The sequence below is a fragment of the Triturus cristatus genome, chromosome 10 (assembly GCF_964204655.1).
Source record: "Triturus cristatus chromosome 10, aTriCri1.1, whole genome shotgun sequence".
NCBI classification, from domain to species: Eukaryota; Metazoa; Chordata; class Amphibia; order Caudata; family Salamandridae; genus Triturus; species Triturus cristatus.
In genome coordinates, this window is record NC_140593.1 from 536246038 (window position 1) to 536263996 (window position 17959).

At 47.9% G+C, this 17959-nt stretch overlaps 1 protein-coding gene across 9 annotated transcripts in view; it reads left to right on the top strand.

The window, feature by feature from the left end:
- The window catches only part of KMT2C (lysine methyltransferase 2C), a 1736691-nt gene that overhangs the window by 1239450 nt on the left and 479282 nt on the right, over positions 1 to 17959 (top strand). For all 9 annotated transcript variants that reach the window (XM_085632007.1, XM_085632012.1, XM_085632004.1 and 6 more), the window contains one exon: positions 7585 to 7696. In XM_085632007.1, coding sequence (XP_085488133.1) covers positions 7585 to 7696 — 112 coding nt within the window. The remainder of the gene's footprint in view (positions 1 to 7584; positions 7697 to 17959) is intronic.

A 17959-nucleotide genomic window follows, 5' to 3' on the forward strand; every position in this document is an offset into this window, starting at 1 on the left:
TCTCAGGAAAGAGCACACCAATAACTCCCCATTCATGTCCACAGTCCTACTCCCCCCCCCCCCCTCTCTCCTCCCTTCCCCCACCCCTCCCCGGGGTCATTAACTATTTCTTCTGGGCACCCCCTCCTTTCCTGCCCATAGAGGTCCCTCCCGAGTCCCACAGATGTGTTAAAGTGTTCTGACCGATGATCATGATTCTCCAAACTCTCCCTCAGACTGACTCTCTTCAGAGACATTAAACTTGTGTATCATCTCTGCCCATTGCTCTACCTCCTCCCGTGCTTTGTCATCAGTCCTGACCACTTTTAGGTGCCACAACTCAGCAAGTGCCCATTCTTTCATGGCCTTCAACCAAGCGTTGTTTCTAGGCACTCTCAGTGGTATTCAGGAAATCGCTATGTGCCTTTTCCCAGGAGCAACCCCAGCAGAGTGAATTTGTATTGCATTTGACATTTTTTATGTCTCAGTACAAGACCTTCAAGACGTAACACACATTGTTTTGCATTTGAGGTCCGTGTCAGTCTCGCCACTCTGGGTAAGGTCTGTACTACCTCTTCCCAGAAGGCTGTTCCTGGTCTACCCTCCCAGAAAATGTGAATGAGGGGCGCAGTGTCTGGTCCACTTTTAGGGCAGTTTGGAGATCTGTTTGGGAATGTTTTGTGCAGTCTAACAGGGGCCAGGTATGTTCCGTGGAGTATATTAAAAGGTGTTAGTTTGAATCTTGAATTACTAGCTATCGTGTGTACCAACTCACAGGGGGTTAACCACTCCCTATCTGTAAGGGGTTCTTTCACGTCCTCGTCCCATTTCAGGCGCACCATCATAACCAGCTGTACTCTTTCTTTAGGACCTTAAAAATATCAGAAATTTGGTGGCTGCTCCCTTCTACATCAATCAGTATCTCCAATGCAGCAGTTGCGGTGGTATCTCTGGTAATCCGTGCCATCATTTCTTGAATGTGTTACTTAGCTTAGCGTATTGCAAAAACAGACCTCTGCTAACTGCAGAGGTCTGACAGGCGCCTGCAAAATTTGTGAATCTGTCAAGACAGGTAGAGATCACCAAATAAGTGTCAGCCCCCTGCCGTCTCCTCTACCATGGCTCATTCTGTATCTCAGAATGGCTTAATCCACTCCCGCCTCAGATCTTGCAAACAGCGTCTGATGTCTCGACCAGTACAGTAATAAACATAGGAAGCAGGACCTCAGAAGTTTATTCCAAAATGTAATTGATGATGCAAGACCAGCGATAACCCTACTCATATGTTAGTCCTATTGACACTGTGGCTCATGTGGAATCTGTATGCCTAGGCTTCTGAAGCTGTCCACCTCCCATTCTAGACCTGCCCTTGGAGGATTCTCACTGGACAAGTGGGCATTTGCTGCTAGTGGGAACAATACTGCCTTGCGCTCAGTGAGCCGCAGGTCCAATATCCACCCAAAATAGTGCAATTCGTGCAATAGCACTGGGATCGCCTCCGTTGGTTGAATCAGTTAAAGTAAAGTATCGTCTGCATAGATTGATACAATACTGGTAGTGTGTCAGGCCCTAATCCGCAATTCCCTTGTGCAGTCAAAAGAGCACGTGGTCCCACTGCCCGAAGGGAATAATAATGGTGACGAGGTAATCATGTTGTTTGCCTCTCTCTCTGTTTTCCACTGCTTCGACACACAACTCACGGCCACCGGATCAGTATGTAGCAGTTTAAATCAGCCTCTGGGTTTCGTCCTAAACACCATACTGTGTATGTGTACCGCATGCATATAGTCCCAGTTCAGGGTATCAAAGGCTTTTTCGATATCAAGCCCAACCAGCATGGCATCCATCTCTGTGCCTGCTACGCTGTCTACAGTGTAATGCAGTCTACAAAGGTTCAGTTTTGTGCTGCGCCAGGAATAAATTTGCACTGATTCAGGTGAACCAGCCTAGTTACCAAATGTTTCAACCTATTCGCAAGTATCTTTGCCAAGATCTTAGTCTGCATTTCTCATCAAGAGGGGCCTATAAGATCTAATGGCACTTGGTTCCCTTTCAGCTTTTGAGATCCTCAGAACCAGGGCTTTTCTCATGGAGTCACGAAGTCTCTGCCTATGATACGCCTCCTTATAGACCTCCAAGAGCTTATCTGGGAGGTCTGTTCGCAACCTGCAAAAGAATTCTGATGGGAGACCATCTAGGCTTGTGATCTTACCTGCTGGCAAACTCTCAAGGGCCTTCAGTAACTCCTTTTTGATTATCGGTTGGTCTAGCTTAACCAACATGTCTTGTGTGAGTGTGAACGCCCTAATACCTGCAATGTATGCAGACATATATTTCATAGATGCAGTCTACGTTCTGGCATAAAGAGTCTTCAAATAATGAAACTGTATTGTTAATGCTCTCCTTTGTTGATCGGTAAGCCATCCGGACTCATCAGTGACAAAATAGTGGAAGTGGCGCACTTTTGTTTCAGTAGACTCACCAGCAGTCTACTAGGTTTATCCCTCTCTGTGTGTAGCCTCTGCTTGTAATCTTTCTGTTCCAGCCTATCTAGGGAGTCCCGAATGTGACCCACCTCTTGCTTCACTCTGACCAGTGAGTCACCATCCAGTGCATTGCCTGGCTGTTGTGGCTGGAGTGTTGCTAACCTGTCCTGCCCTCTTCTGATAATGTTGTAATTGCCTCCATCGCCCATAGAGGGGGTCTCCTCCCAGGGCCACCTTCGAAGCAGCCCATTCAATTGGTCCAGTAGCCGTAGTGTTCCAATTACAGTCCATCTAGGTTGCAAGGACAGCCCCAATACCCAGCGTAAACTCCAGATCTTGATAAAACTGAGAAGAAAGGCGCCACATGTGGACACCTGTTCTTGTTGGTGTCCCATGGTATCTTGGTTGAAGAGGCATATGATCCAACAAGAATATGGAGTGGTATTGCACCAAGTCTATCTTTGTAGCTAGGTCTAAGCCTGCATGATGGGTTGTCTTCTGCAGATCAAAAAGAGTATTCTCTGGTCTCCAGGTGCTGCACATGCTACAATGTAAGTCAGATATCACTCTCGCCATGGCCTCCACCATACCTGACCTGGGACTCTGCCTGGGTGGGCATCTATTTCGATCGTCACCAATAATACTTAGTCTCCTCCTCAAACCAACGGTCTGTCGTGCAGAGTGTAAAAGTATGACTTATCAGTGTTACAGGCATTGTTATTAAGTAGGTTGATGTCCATCCCGTCGAAAAGTCTGTGGACCATTATGTAGCGCCCTTCTATGTCTTTGTATTAATATCTTTGCTGAAAGGGCCACCCATATTAGCACCCCCTTAGAATAGGAGTAGTATGTGCCCACATAAACTTGTCCTCTCCATTTTTAGGTCTCGCTGAGTCAGCGTGCATGCGCGGCTCTGCAAGACATTTAGTAGGTGAGTTTTCAAAGTGCTACTGGCTGGCCTAGCGCTTGCGTTCACGCGCGCATCCGGCCACCATCTGTCTTTCACGGGTCACTAGCACCACTCGGCTGCACGTCTTGTGGCTCCTGTCATGTCTGCTTTTGACCCTCGAGATCGCGATCACTTTCGCAAAAGTAAAGAAATAGAAATAAAATCTATTTCTTTACTTTTGCTATAATTGCGGCACCCGCGCTTTACTTTGAACATTAAAAGTAAAGCGCGGGTGCCGCTATTATAGCAAAAGTAAAGATATAGAAAAAAACATCTATTTCTTTACTTTTACTATAATCGCGGCACCCGCGCTTTACTTTTAATTTTAAAAGTAAAGCACCGGTACCGTGATGCTTGTTCTTTTTGCTACCTTTCCCAATTAAAAAACACCTTCTCTTTACTCGCAGGAGACTGCAGAAACCAAAAGTAGTGCTACTATATCCAAAAGAAGTAACACCTAGCCGCACAAACATCCAAAGACGATCGCGATCACTTTCACAGAAGTAAAGAAATAGAAAAAAACCATCTATTTCTTTACTTTTGCTATAATTGCGGCACCAGCTCTTTACTTTGAACATTAAAAGTAAAGCGCGGATGCCGCGATTATAGTAAAAGTAAAGAAATAGAAAAAAACATCTATTTCTTTACTTTTACTATAATCGCGGCATCAAAGCTTTACTTTTAATGTTCAAAGTAAAGCGCCGGTGTTGCGATGCTTGTTTAAGTCGACTCACACAAGGAGGCTGTAAAGACCTTTACAAGTAGAGAGAGAATGTCACTTTGCACATAAGTGAAGTGACAGTGTGTGCCAAGCAGTGCCTCTCGTGATGAGATGTGATGTCATGGTGCTTGAACGAAGCTGAGTGCGACTCTTGAAAGCAGCGTTTCACATCAGGCCTCTTAATTCACACTGATGGCTCCCTAATCTTTCCTTTAATTTGCTAATTGCTCGCGGTGGTGAAACACTCGCACCTAGGCACACGCAATTTCGTGGCCCACTTTGCATACACTTGGGCCTAGAGATTGGTGGAAAGCCTTCAGATGCCTTTCCCATTCGAGCCTCCACTCTGCTGTCGAGCGGTTAAGTAATGTGAAAGCATTTCAGCAGGCTGCTACGGAAGCCAATTACCTGCTCTTCCAGCCGGAGGTTAAATGCTTTAATAGCAGCTGCCAGCCAGTATTGAGGCCTGGAGAGGAGGGTTGGCGCGGGGCTGTTATACATGTAGATTGGCCATTAACCTTACTTTGTAGTGGTAGAGTCGAATATTTCGTGTAATGAATTCCAGCCCTCCTCTCCTATTCTAGGCATGCCTTATCATGGACGCCTTCGCAAAGTAAGGCATTTATGTCAAACCACTTGTCTCACATGAATAAATGCATTTCATGCTATTTAAGCGATTGCTTCTATTCCAGTCACGTCATCGCTGCTTTGATAAGACTGAACCTTAATTGGAAAATGTTACGGTTTTAAAGTTGAATGTCTGTTTCCTTCTCAGGTTACTGTCACCACTGCAAGACAAACACTATGTGTGTTTTTTTCTACATGATTACAATGCCTTTGCAAAGATTAGGCAGTAAATACTGAACACTGGAGATAGCAAATCAGAAATGTATCTGTACTTAAATTGCGTCATATACTTATCTAATGACTCTTAGCTGATGTGGACTTCATTTACATTCTACGCTTTTTTTTATTTTTTATAATATTGTAGTGTGATTTTTTTTTTCATAAATTGATTACGACGCATTTTTGGGAACTGATCTCACTCGACAGTTACAATGCATGGACAATCGTGCAGCTAGTTGATGCATATGTTGATCTGGTAGATAAAATAGGGTTTGAAGGGCATTTTCATACAGCCCGGACCGCCCCTTCTAAAAGTTACAACAGTTGGAGTCTGCAAAGTTATATCTGTCCCAGGCCTCAATCTGCCATACCAAGATCCATAAGACATCTTTCAACTCCCTGTTGAACTCGGGCGCAGTCGGTTCACGCCAGTCATCTCCAGCTAGTCCCAAACATCCTCTGGAGTGTCAAAAATGTGTGTCCTTCTATCATGCTGCACTTGGAGCTTCATCGGGTACAACAACATGTATTGAAAGCCCATCTCTCAGAGCTTCTGCTGAACTGTAGTGTATTACTTGCGCTTGCCTTGGACATTATGCGTGTAGTCTTGGACATTATGCGTGTAGTCTGAACGTTTTTTTACCATAGAGTTATTGAAGGAGAGATCTCCTGCCTGTCGTGCCCTACTAGGCATGCTATCCCTATCGCAGTAATTTAGGACTTTAGCTATCATTACCCCGAGAGACAGTTCCAGCGGGGGAAGTGGTACCAGACTCCTGTGCGCCCTCTCGATTGCAAACCACTAGGAGAGATCCATGAGGTGCAATGTGGTCTCAATCCAAGTCTCAATAAATACAGTTCAGGTTTCCCCCCTTCTGCTCGCTCGAGGAATCCAACAAAGCATAGGTTATTGTGGTAGACCTAACCTCTGCATCTTCGACTTGAGCTTCCAGTCTCTGAACCGTATTAGTAAGTGTGCAGTTTGGGTCTGAGCACCGTCGTGTCTGCTTTCACCCCTCCCCTCTCCCCACCGTTGTTTCGTAGGTCAGCACCCAGCAATGCTACCACCACAGAGACAGTATCTATCTTTGTTTCCAGTGTCGGTCTCATTTGGTTGATGGCTAGTAAAATCGGGGCCGTCATGGCCGCCATGGCTGGGATCGCGGTTGCCCCATCACCACCTCTGTTGCACCTGTGCAATGATTTCGATTCCCCAGCATATTAGTCTATCTTGGTCTGCTGGGATACACTGGATGTCTTGTCTTTTACCCATTTTAGGACCCATTGGTTCCCTTAGAAGATGGCAGCACTGCAACTCCCAAGAGTCCAGATATTCTCAGTCCAGCTTCCAAGGGTGAGTGCTCACCGCTTCAGTCACTGGTCTTCCGGGTGTTGCGATCTTGTGGAGTCTAGCAGTAGGCTGTGTGGTGCTTCGGGACACAATAGAGGAGTCACAGGTGGAGGGGTGTTGGGCAGTCACCACCACGATGAACTCTAATGCCTGGATCTGAACCCCCCAGCAAGGTCACCTTAGTAATCGGGCCATTATCACCACTGCTGCACTCTTTGAAATGTCTACTTTTCCCATAGAACATTTGGAAAACCTACAAAAAAAAATAAAACGCACACAAGTAAAATGTTGATGATTAGTACTACACATTTTTATGATATTTATGCTTGGATAATAATTAGCAGTTGGGAATCTCTGAGAAGATGGGGTCTTGGAGAAGAATTTTACTTCCAAGTTTTCTTGCAATACTTTGTCTCCTTACAGATGAGCAATCTGATGTACCCTGTAATTTTGATTTATTTTAACATTCACACTGTTTTTACATATATTCCATTGCAGGGGTAGAAGTTTGGCATCATAAAATGTCTTCTAGATTCACATGCTGTGCTTTATTCCGCCACCTAGTGTTTGTGGTATAGTGTGTTTTTTAACCTTTGTACCTTGACTTGAGAGGAGTCATTATGGCTGGTATGCGACTTAAGTTTTAGATTTCTTTTCCACCTTTACGTTCGGAGAGCTTCCGAGGTCAATGAGACTGATATTACATAACGTTCTCTGTGCATTCGAGGACAAAGACTGATTTTTGCTGAAGATCAGTCAGTTCAGTAACTTTGAGACCAGATTTTGCATGACAGTCTATGGCTGTTTCAGAGAATGTGCACAGTGAAGTGTGCTGTCTTGGGGGATTCTTGACACCGTTTTCTTTTATGAGAACTTAATAGTCTGACCTTCATCCCACTGACAAAACATGTCAGGACACTGTGGGTCTAATGAATTAAAAATCCTAAAGTAATGTGCAAAGGGTGCTTATTTTTCAGTTGTGCTGAAGGACCATGCAAATAACAAAAATGCACAATAAGCTTGATAATTAAGCCTCAGAGGGACCTGAAACGGTAGCCTGCTCAGGATGATAGAGTGCAACTATATGTGACAGTTGAGCGTGCAACAAGCTTGCTTGGAGACACAGTGTTCACAGTTCACTTGTGGCATTGTCTGGTGGCTGAAGAAAACCTTACTCATGCATTTTGTTGTGATAAAGTAAAATAATGAAATATTGTGTTTTAATTTACATTGTTTTTGTGTTACATTGCAGATTTTGATGCCATTACTGATCCGATAATGAAAGCAAAAATGGTTGCCCTGAAAGGCATTAATAAAGTAATGGCGCAGAACAACATGGGTATTCCTCCAATTGTTTTGAACAGGCAAGTAAAAAGTTGGACGTTAGGTCTTTCATAGACTTGCTATTCTGGAATTTTCTAACTCTGTGATTTTAAAAATCTATAAGGTGTACCTTATATTATAGACAGTATCTATTCGTTACTGGAAATATTGCTACTTTTGATATCAGCTTCCAATTATGATTATCTATCTTTAGTTTGAAAGACTGCGATGATGGTAAACCCATATATAATTCATAAACAACTGTGGAATTAGTAGGCTTTGTCAGATTAAACCACCTTGTAAAACTCTAGGAACTGCCGTCTGTATAGTTTGCAGAGCTTTATGGTGAATACACAGGATACAATCCTGCTGCAACAAATTGAAACTTAAAGTATAAAGAATTGTGGGGAAAGTGCCACTGCATTGCTTCTGCCCTCTATCAGAACGCATCTGATTGTCATCAAGACGTATGGGTTGTAGTATAGAGCATATCCCAAATTCTTGCTAGTCGCCAAATACATCGGATACGGATAAATATATGTAATACATGCTTTAATTATCAAACAATTTGAAATCCAAATCCCAGATTAATTATACATCAAAATTAGTGTGAGTGGCAGCAAGTAAAAAGCAATCTTAAAGCTCAGAAAAACTCGGAGCTGTTGAAATCACTATGCTTAAGGAAGGGCTATGTCTTTCAAGATTTTTCATCTTTTTTTTTTCTTTCTTTTAAAGGTCAATTTTCCGTTGGGGACAGTGAACTCAAGTTTCACTGAGTCACTGTGCCGGTTTCTGAAGGTTCAAGTTTTTCAGAAAATGATAAAACGCATACTGTCTCAGTTTTCCATAAGATGAGCAGTGAGGCCTACTTCCAAACTCCAGTTTCTCAAGTAAATTAATGGGTATTTACTGAATGATGGAAGAAGAGCAATTGGTCAGCAGTCCCCATAGACAGTTAGGTTCTCTTTCAAGAAAGCTGAAATTAACTCTTTTGAAACCAAACTTTTCTGGTGGATACTTCCACACTGGTAGGGGTGAGTGTCTTGTGATGTCACTTGAGCCATTAAGCACCCCCTGTTGGTGTGATAACGTCAGTTACTTTTTTTTCGTGCCATCAATACATTCCAGAGTGTTCCATATTCTCCTCAGGCGTGTCTTGACATTTTTCTCTTTAAAAAAAATAGGTGCAGTTTTCAATCAAAATGTCACCACCTAAGCTTTCTGGTTTTAAACCATGTTGAGGCTGCGATGGCCAGATGTCCATAACTGACCCTCACAACTTCTGCTGTTGGTGCCTAGGATCTGACCACAACGTCTGTGTGTTGTGCCAGCAGATGCACCCCAAAGTTCTCAAAGAAAGAGGCGAAGAGGTATATGGCGAGAGCAAAGGTTCTGCGACAGGTGCCGTAAGTATCGACCTAGGTTAAAGTCCCCAGAGTGCGTCTCCATCTTACTCAAAATCTTCTAGGAGGAAGAGAAAGAACAAATCTGGTCATCACACATCGAGAAGCAAGTCGATGTGACCTACGACTTTGATTCACCCGGTGTCTGATCAAGAACTAATGGAGGAGCAGACGCCTTCGGCTCCATCTGACCTGGCGCCAGTCCCAGTGACTTTACAGTCTGCAGCACCATATTCAAGAGTCCAGGTTTACCAGCTGTACCTAGGGTTTCCAGCACCTGGGACAGATCCAACTATGTTCCAGAACGCAATGTTCAGCATGTGGAACAAAGACATGATTCTCACTGAGGGCCGGCTGGCCCCCTGGTTCTGATGGCCTATTCAATAGGTGGTATGCTGATACCCTACCACTCGGCGCCCCTCATGTCATTCCTACCATTCCCTCTGGAATCATTGTTGAATAATGGCCTGAATTTGAAGTGACCAGTGGAATTGACACAGTGAGTGATAACACCATCATTAGTAGCTCCACAGTCTCCTTCTTTGGAGTCAAACTTCAACATCTCTCCAGCACCGCACATGATGCCACTGGGACTGCTGCCAACATCACCCAGACCACTGTCTTCACCTCCACTGGCACTACATCCGACAACCTGCCACTGATGCTCCACTGCTGCAGACAGAAGGCACCGATACTAATAGAGGAAGGCAGATACTTCTTTGGGGGACACAGACACTCAAGATAACCCCAATGCGAATGATGAAGGGGACGGAACGTTAGTACTGGATTTTGCTGGCCTCAAAGATGCCAGTAGGCTTGATACCTCACCTCAGTGTGCAATATTATCTCTGACTAGACTTCCCCCACCGAAGGTAACCTCCTATCATATGGTCATCAGAAAGGCAGCGGACATGTTGGACCTGCAGCTGCCATTCACATGAGGCACATCAACCATTCCGGCCGAGGTTCTGCATTCCACCTCCCAAATGGCAGAACCATTGCTTCCATTCAGTGAAGCTCTGACAGAGTCTATACTGACTGAATTGGTAAGCCGACAATTTGATTGCTGTATCTGAATGAGACCGTAGTTATAGATTCCTTACCTTAGAATTACCCCCAGGCGTCAGACTGGATCCGGTGAAATGTTTTCGTAGCAGAACCCATGCGCGTCGGTAGGCAGCGTCGGTCGAATCCGCGTTCGGCGTCGTGGTCGTCGGGATGATGCGGTGTCTACTTGGATGCCGACCCTGCGCGCTGACGTCAGTTCTTTCTTTTTCCGCGCCAGCCATTTCAGATCCAGAGAGAGCGTGCCCCTCAGTCACCTTTTGACTAACCTTTTTTGACTTTTTGTCGACGTGTTTTGAAGTCTTACGACTCCTGGTGCACGAGGGATGTCCAGCCGTCAGCCCGGTTTCAAGCATTGTGACTCCTGTTACAAGTTGATGCCGGTCACCGATCCGCACCTTGAGTGTCTTTGCTGCCTGGAGCGCGACCACGACCCAAAGTCGTGCTCCGACTGCCGGGCCCTGAACCCGAAGTCTTTGCTGGAGTGGACCCGAAAGCGTTTGGAGGCCCGGCAGTTTGCTCCGCGTTGCTAGAGGTCCCAGTTGAGGCGAAGGTCACGGGACCGGTCGCAGAGCCATCACCACTCGTCATCGAAGTCTTCGCACTCCTCGGGTAAGTCAAAGCACAAGAAGAAAGTGAAGAAGCATTGTCGCTCTTTGCCTTCTCCCCGTCCATCGACCGATGTGACACAGGACTCGGAGAGTCGTCACTCTCCTGCTCCTTCCACGGAGCCCGCTGTGACGGCTCAGTTTTGCGCTTCCCTCCCTTTCCCGGAGCTTCCCCTGCCCACCATCGAGCTCTCTAAGAAGCGCTTCATAGCATCTTGGGCAGCCCGACTCAGCCGGCGCTCCTTCGGGCCCCGCAGACTCGGCTGGCGGCTCCAGCCTCAGCGCCTCAGTCCTGGATCCGGATCGGTGCCAGTCGACCTCATCGTACCTACCCCAGCGCCGATCCCAGTGATGATGCCCCGACGCCGGTTGTGCCCCCACCCGGCGTTGATCCCAGCCTCACCCCCGATGTGGACACGACGCCAGACCGACATCTGTACCGGTGCCTGAGGGTACTGTTGTCCCACTGTTCATTCCTAGTTTTCCCTACCGCCCTGAGTGACAGTCACAGGAGGGTGAGGAGGACTGGGAGGGGTCTGTTGACCCTCTACAGATCAACTCGAGGAACTGGACTGGAGATAGGAGTTGGGTGATGCCAGTGGCCTGGATACCTCTCCAGTCCTCCCCCCCCCCCCCCCCCCCTCTACCGTGGCTATAGAGGAGGAGGCTCTCTACGCTGTGGTGTTGTGTAGGGCGGCTGAGGCCTTGGACCTCAAGCTTCCTACGGTGGCTGTCAGGACTAACCTCCTGACTGAGGTGCTTCAGCCGGCAGCAGCCTCTTCGGAGCCCTGCTTCCTTTTAATGAAGCCCTCACCGACATCCTTCTGGGCACTTGGTCCAAGCCCAGCACAGGGGCTCCAGTGGACAGATGATTGCCCGACGCCACCGCCTAGCCCCGGGCATCCCACTTTTCCTCTCCCAACACCCTACCCCCTGAGAGCTTGGTGGTCCAAGCCTCATCCTCAAAGGGTGCATTCCCTACTGCTCCCCCTAGATAGGGAAATCAAGAAGCTGGACCATCTTGGGAAGAGGTTTTCTTCCGCCAACTTAGGACTGCGGTCGGTGAACACCGCGTGTCTCTTGGGCAGTTATACCCAAACGATGTGGGGTATGGCCGCACAAGTGCTGCCACAGTTTCCGGAGGAGGCCTAGGCCATGCTCATCCGTGCTGTTGTTGGCATCGAGATGCAGCAGTTTACCATCCGGTGTGTGGGCTGGATACCACCGACTCACTGGGTAGAACGGTTTCTTCGTTGGTAGCCCTGAGGCGCTGCGCCTGGCTGAGAACTTCTGCTTCTCTGGGGATGTCCAATCTACCCTTTTGGACATGTCCTTTGATGCCCGTCGCCTGTTTGGTGACAAGGCGGACAGTGTGCTCGAGCGTTTTAAGGGCTAAGGCCAGATCATAGGGCCTGGCTGCCACTTCTTGTCCCACACAGTCTGCCTTTCGCCCCTTCTGTGGCTACGGAAGGGGTGCCCCACCACGTTCCATTCAGAGCTACAGGGCCGCGCAATCTGCCTAGCCTCTGCGCGGCTGGGGGCGTCGTGGGTCTGGGGGCCAGCGGGCGGGCCAGTCCAGCAATGCCCCCTCTGCAGCAGGCTCCAAGCCTTCCTAGTCCGACCTTTCAGGGCCACCGGTTGCCAGTGGGTGGCAGGATCCGCCATCACCTCCCCCACTGGCACAAAATCACGTCGGACAGGTGGGTTTTGCAAATAGTCCGAAGGGGCTACTCCCTCCCCTTCGAGACTACCCTTCCCTCCATGCCACCAACACTCCATCGTATGTCAGAGGATCATTTTGCCCTTCTCTGCCAGGAAGTTGCGGCTCTCTTGGCCAAGGGAGCTATCGAACGTGTCCCTGTGCCAGAAGTAGGTCGTGGTTGCTACTCCCACTACTTTTTGATACCCAAGAAGGACAAAGGCCTGCGTCCTATCTTAGACCTCAGGGACATCAACCGCTTCCTCCGGAAGGAGAAGTTCAAGATGTTAACATTGGCTCAGGTTTTGCCTGCCCTCGACCTTGGAGGCTGGATGGTAGCGTTGGACTTGCAGGACACTTATTTTCACATCCCTGTCTTGCCTGCCCACAGGTGTTACCAACGGTTCACAGTAGACCTTGTGAGCATTTTCAGTTTACCGTGCTCTCCTTTGGCCTTTGCAGCATCCCTCGGGTGTTCTCGAAAGTGATGGCTGTGGTCGCAGCTCTTCTGCGCAGATCAGGGATTCCAGCCTCCTCTATCTCGATAACTGGCTGTTGAAGGCGGGCTCGCCCCAGGCTGTCGTCTCCCATTTCCAGACTACGGCAGACCTCCGGCATTCGCTGGGGTTCACTATCAACGTGCCAAAGTCGCACCTGATTCCCTCTCAGAAGCTCCTTTTCATTGGGGCGGTTCTGGACGCAGCTGAGTTTCGGGTCTATCCTCCTGAGCAGCGAGTCCGGGATATTCAGGCTATGAGACCGATGTTTTAGCCTCTATCCCGGATTTCGGTGAGAATGACCCTGAAGCTGCTGGGCCTCATAGCCTCCTGCATCCTGCTGGCGTATGTGGGGTCTTCAGTGGGATCTGAAGTTCCAGTGGGCACCGCATCAGGGGAATCCAATGTCGTCCGGATCTCGGAGGGGACTGCAAGTCCATTGCAGTGGTGGCTCACAGACCAGGATTGGGTCAGCTGAAGACCCCTCTCCCTTCCCCAATCAGAGTTCACAACAGTGACCGATGCGTCACTTCTGGGATGGGGCAGTCACACGGGAGACGCGGAGATCAGAGGCCTCTGGTCTCCGGCGGAGTCCGGGCTCCACATCAACCTTCTGGAGCTCTGGGCGATTCGTCTTACACTGAAGGCATTCCTTCCCTCTGTCAAATGTATGTGTTCATGGACAACTCCACTACCATGTGGTTCTGCAACACACAGGGTGGGTTGGGGTCGTGGACTCTATGTCAAGAGGCTCTTCGCCTTTGGACATGGCTGGAACATCAGGGCATATCCCTGGTGGTTCAACACCTGGCAGGTTCCCTGAACGCCAGGGCAGACAAACTCAGCCGCCAGTGCATGATGGATCACGAATGGCTTCTTCACTCTGAGGTGGGACAAGGTCTCTTTCAGCAGTGGGGAGAGCCTTGGTTAGATCTATTCGCCACCAAAGAGAACGTGCAATGTCAGCAGTTCTACGCGTTGGAGTTTCCAAGGCGGCACTCGCTTGGCAACGCCTTTCATCGCAATTGGAATTGCGGCTTCCTGTACTCCTTTCCGCCTGTACCACTTCTACAGCAGAGTGCGGAGCGAAGATGATCAAGCGTGACTGGGCCTAAGTAATTCTTGTGGCTCCGGACTGGGCATGAAGAGTCTGGTACCCTGAGCTCTTAAGCATGGCTACCGATCCTCCGATCAGACTGCCTCTTCAGTAGGATCTTCTTTCACAGCAGCAGGGGACGGTCCTCCACCCAAATCTGCCCAGTCTCCACCTCCTTGCGTGGAGATTGAGCGGCGACAGTTGACAGCTTTCGACCTACCTCCCGAAGTCTGTAATGTCATCTTGGCGTCCCTCTACTAAAACGGTATAAGCTGTGGATCCCCTTTCTGCCCCTGTTTCAGAGGTTCTCTTCTTCATTCTTTCTTTGGCCCAGCAGGGTTCTGCTCTGGGCACTCTTAAATGCTATCTTTTGGCCATCTCAGATTTTCTTCGCCTTCCTGATCAGCCTTATTTTTTCAAGTCCCCTTTTGTTAATAGATTTCTGAAGGGCATTACTCATCTCTTTCCTCCTCCTCCTTTCGTAATGCCCTAGTAGAACTTGAATCTTTTCCTCACTTATCTAATGTGTGCTCTCTTTGAGCCACATCATAATTGTCCTTTTCTTCTCCTTACTCTGAAGACTGCTTTCTTGCTTGCTCACCTCTGCTTGCAGGGTGAGTGAGCTTCAAGCCTTATCTTCCTGGCGTCCCTTTCTTGCTGTCCATCCGGACAAAGTAGTCCTCCGTACTAGGCCCTCTTTTCTGCCCAAAGTGGTTACCTCTTTCCACATAGGTCAGACCATCACATTGCACACCTTCTTCCCGCCTCCGCACCCTTCCAAAGAGGAGAGACTCCACCGTCTGGACCCAAAAGGTATGCTGTCTTTCTACCTTGACCACACTAAAGACTTTCGGGTGGACAATCAACTCTTCGTGGGTTATGTGAGCGCCAAGAAAAGTTGGGCAGTGCATAAGCATACCATCTCTTGGGGAGAGGATGTAGCCTTACGGCAAGATAGGCCGACCTCGAAGCTGGGGAACCGGGTTCGAGTCTGGGCAACGACGCTCAACATCTTGTGATTCTGGGCAAATCACTTAAATCTCCCTGTGCCTTACAAATATGAATGTGTCCTTTTGTAACGAAAATGGTGCTCATGTGAAGCGCTCTGATACCCGATTTCTCAGGTCTAGTTTGCGCTATATAAAACTCTTAAAAAAAAAAAAAAAAAAAAAAGATTTTTTTAAAAAAAAATCTCGATAGGTCATCTTATGCATTAAGATCTGTAATTCTTTGGCTTAAAAGGAACCTCCAGTAGGACTGCGCGCCCACTCTACCAGGGCGACGGCAGCTACTACAGCTTTGGGATGTGAAGTTCCGCTGGTTGACATCTGCAAGGCATCCACATGGGCATCCCTGCCTACATTTACTAAGCTTTATTGCCTGGACAGCCAAGTCCGGAGAGACAGCTTTTTCTGTCGTTCTGGTCAGACCCACCTCCGGGGTTGGTATTACTGGGGTATCTATTGTAAGGTAAGGAATTTTTAACTAATGGTCTCTTTCAGATGAACAAGTTACTTACCTTCGGTAACTATATATCTGTAAGAGACATATGTTGTTATAGATTCCTTACCGCCCCACCCATCCTCCCCATTGTGCGAAGTGACTTCTAGGGATAGGGACTCCCTTTCAGGGCCCTAGTTGTGTGCCCCAGTGGTCAGTGTCTTGCATGGCTCTGCGCTTCTGGCATGGAAAGTTGTGTCAGAATGGACGTCAGTGCGCAGGGGCGGGGTCTAAGTAGACACCGCAACGTCATCCCGGCAACCATGACACCGATGACGAACAGTCGACAGATGCGCCGGGGTACTGGTACGAAAACATTTCTCCGGATCCAGTCTGACGCCTGGGAGTAATTGTAAGGTAAGGAATCTATAACTACATATGTCTCTTACAGATACATTGTTACCGAAGGTAAGTAACTTGTTCTTCAAGTCTAATTGCTCCATGATCTTAACCAGCTCCTGGAAATCCCACCTTCCTTTCAGCCCACCCCTCTCTGGAATGTCTAGTAGTGCAGGCTTCTTGTTCAATAAAGTTGACTCCAGGTTCCTTTCCCTCTACACCATCGGACAGTAAATCAAAGAAAATTGAGCCGTTTGCCAAAAGGATGTTTAAGGCGGGGAGCATGGCTCTCAAGTCTATTAATGCCTCAAATCTTCTTGCTAGATAAGTGCTCACCCTGTTGGATTCAAGTCAAGCTGACATTCCCACTTAATGGGGGGGACCTGCAAGAACACTTTACAGAGCTGATCAGGGAGGGAAAGGCTGCTGCTAAGCAGATGCTAAGCTGGATCAGCTTGAATACAGCTGATCCAGTGGCTAGAGCTTTGGAGGCATCCATCTCCTTACTTTGCTATGCCTGGTTGCCAAGTTCGGTATTTTCGCAAGAAGTGCAGACCACACTGATGGATCTTCCTTTAGAAGGATCTGTGCAAAAGTTGACTATGCAATGAAGAGATTTAAGCACACCAAGGCCCTGACTTGCGTTCCTTGATCTCCAAACCCAAACCAGAGCTTCCTATCAGTTTTGGAAGTTCTGTGGCTACAGCAGAGGCTTTTCATTTCGAGGCCGTCTGCAATTCGCCAATTAGCAAGAGCAGCAACAAGAGGCAAACTTCCCTCTATGACAATATAGAGGACATTGCAAAGTAGGAACACAGGCTCTCTCCCTTCCTCCTTCTCCTCCTCTTCCTCAGTTACATCAGGGAAAGAGCCCTAGTTCCACCTTACCTGCACATGCACAGCCCTTTGTTGAATGGGGTCCCTCCTTTCCACAGCTTGGAGAGATGTTACTTCAGACATTTGGGTCCTGTAAATTATTGAAAGGGTATCTCCTACCCTTTAAAATCATGCTTCCTCCTTTCCCCACACGTCCAGATGCACTCTCGTCAGATCATCTTCGGGTTCTCCAACAAAGTGATCCAATCCTTACTCCTAAAGGGTACTGTGGATTTGGTTCCACAGCAGTACTTTCTGGTACCCAAAATGGATGGGTCTTCTATGCCTGATCCTAGACCTCTGGATTCTGAACTGGTTCCTCAGAACGTAAATGTTCAGTATGCCTTCACTTGTTTAGGTTTTACTTGTGCTGGAAGGAGACTGGATGGTGTCTGTCGAACTGCAGAATGCCCTTTTCCATATCCCAATCCTGCAGTCACATAGGAAGTTTCTTTGCTTCATAGTCTCGTCCGAGCACTACCAGTTTCCATGTGGCCTCACTTCCTTGCGTTGAGTCTTAATGAAGGTGATGGTTGTGGCCCATCTCAGACAGGTTGCAGTCCCAGTATCCCCATACCTGAAAAACTGGCTCATCAAAGCCATATATCCGGAGTTGGAATCTCACCACTTGCAGACGATGTTGTTTGACCTGGGCTTTTAGATCAACAAGCCCGAATCTCACCTACTGCCCTCCCAGCGCATCCTGTTCACAGGGGCAGTACTTGATACCACATCGAGTTGAGCTTGCCTTCCTTCCTGGTGGATTCATGATATTCAGGGTATGATTCCAATGTTTTGAGTGGAGCGATCATTCCAGTCCTGACTGTTTTACTCCTGCTGGGTCTTCTAGCCTCCCGCTCTGTGTTGGCCTCACATGCACTCTGGCACATGACGGCACTCCAGTGGTGCATCTGCAAGCGATGGTTCCTACACAACGGAGATCCCAAAAACTGTATCAAAATCTCCACTGACGCTCCAGCGGACCTATAGTGGTGGAGTACCCTCTTTTCACCCTCTCCATCTATTGTCAACAGTGAATATGGAGGCCTCCAACCTAGGGTTGGGGGACCATCTGGAGTAACTGGAGATCAGAGATCTCTGTTCTCCAGAAGAACAAATATTGCTCATCAATGTGTTGGAATTGTTGGCAATACATTCTACAATTCACCCTCTTGCTGGCTGAAGGCCTCATCAACCTTTCTGGGTTTAGCCAGACTAGAG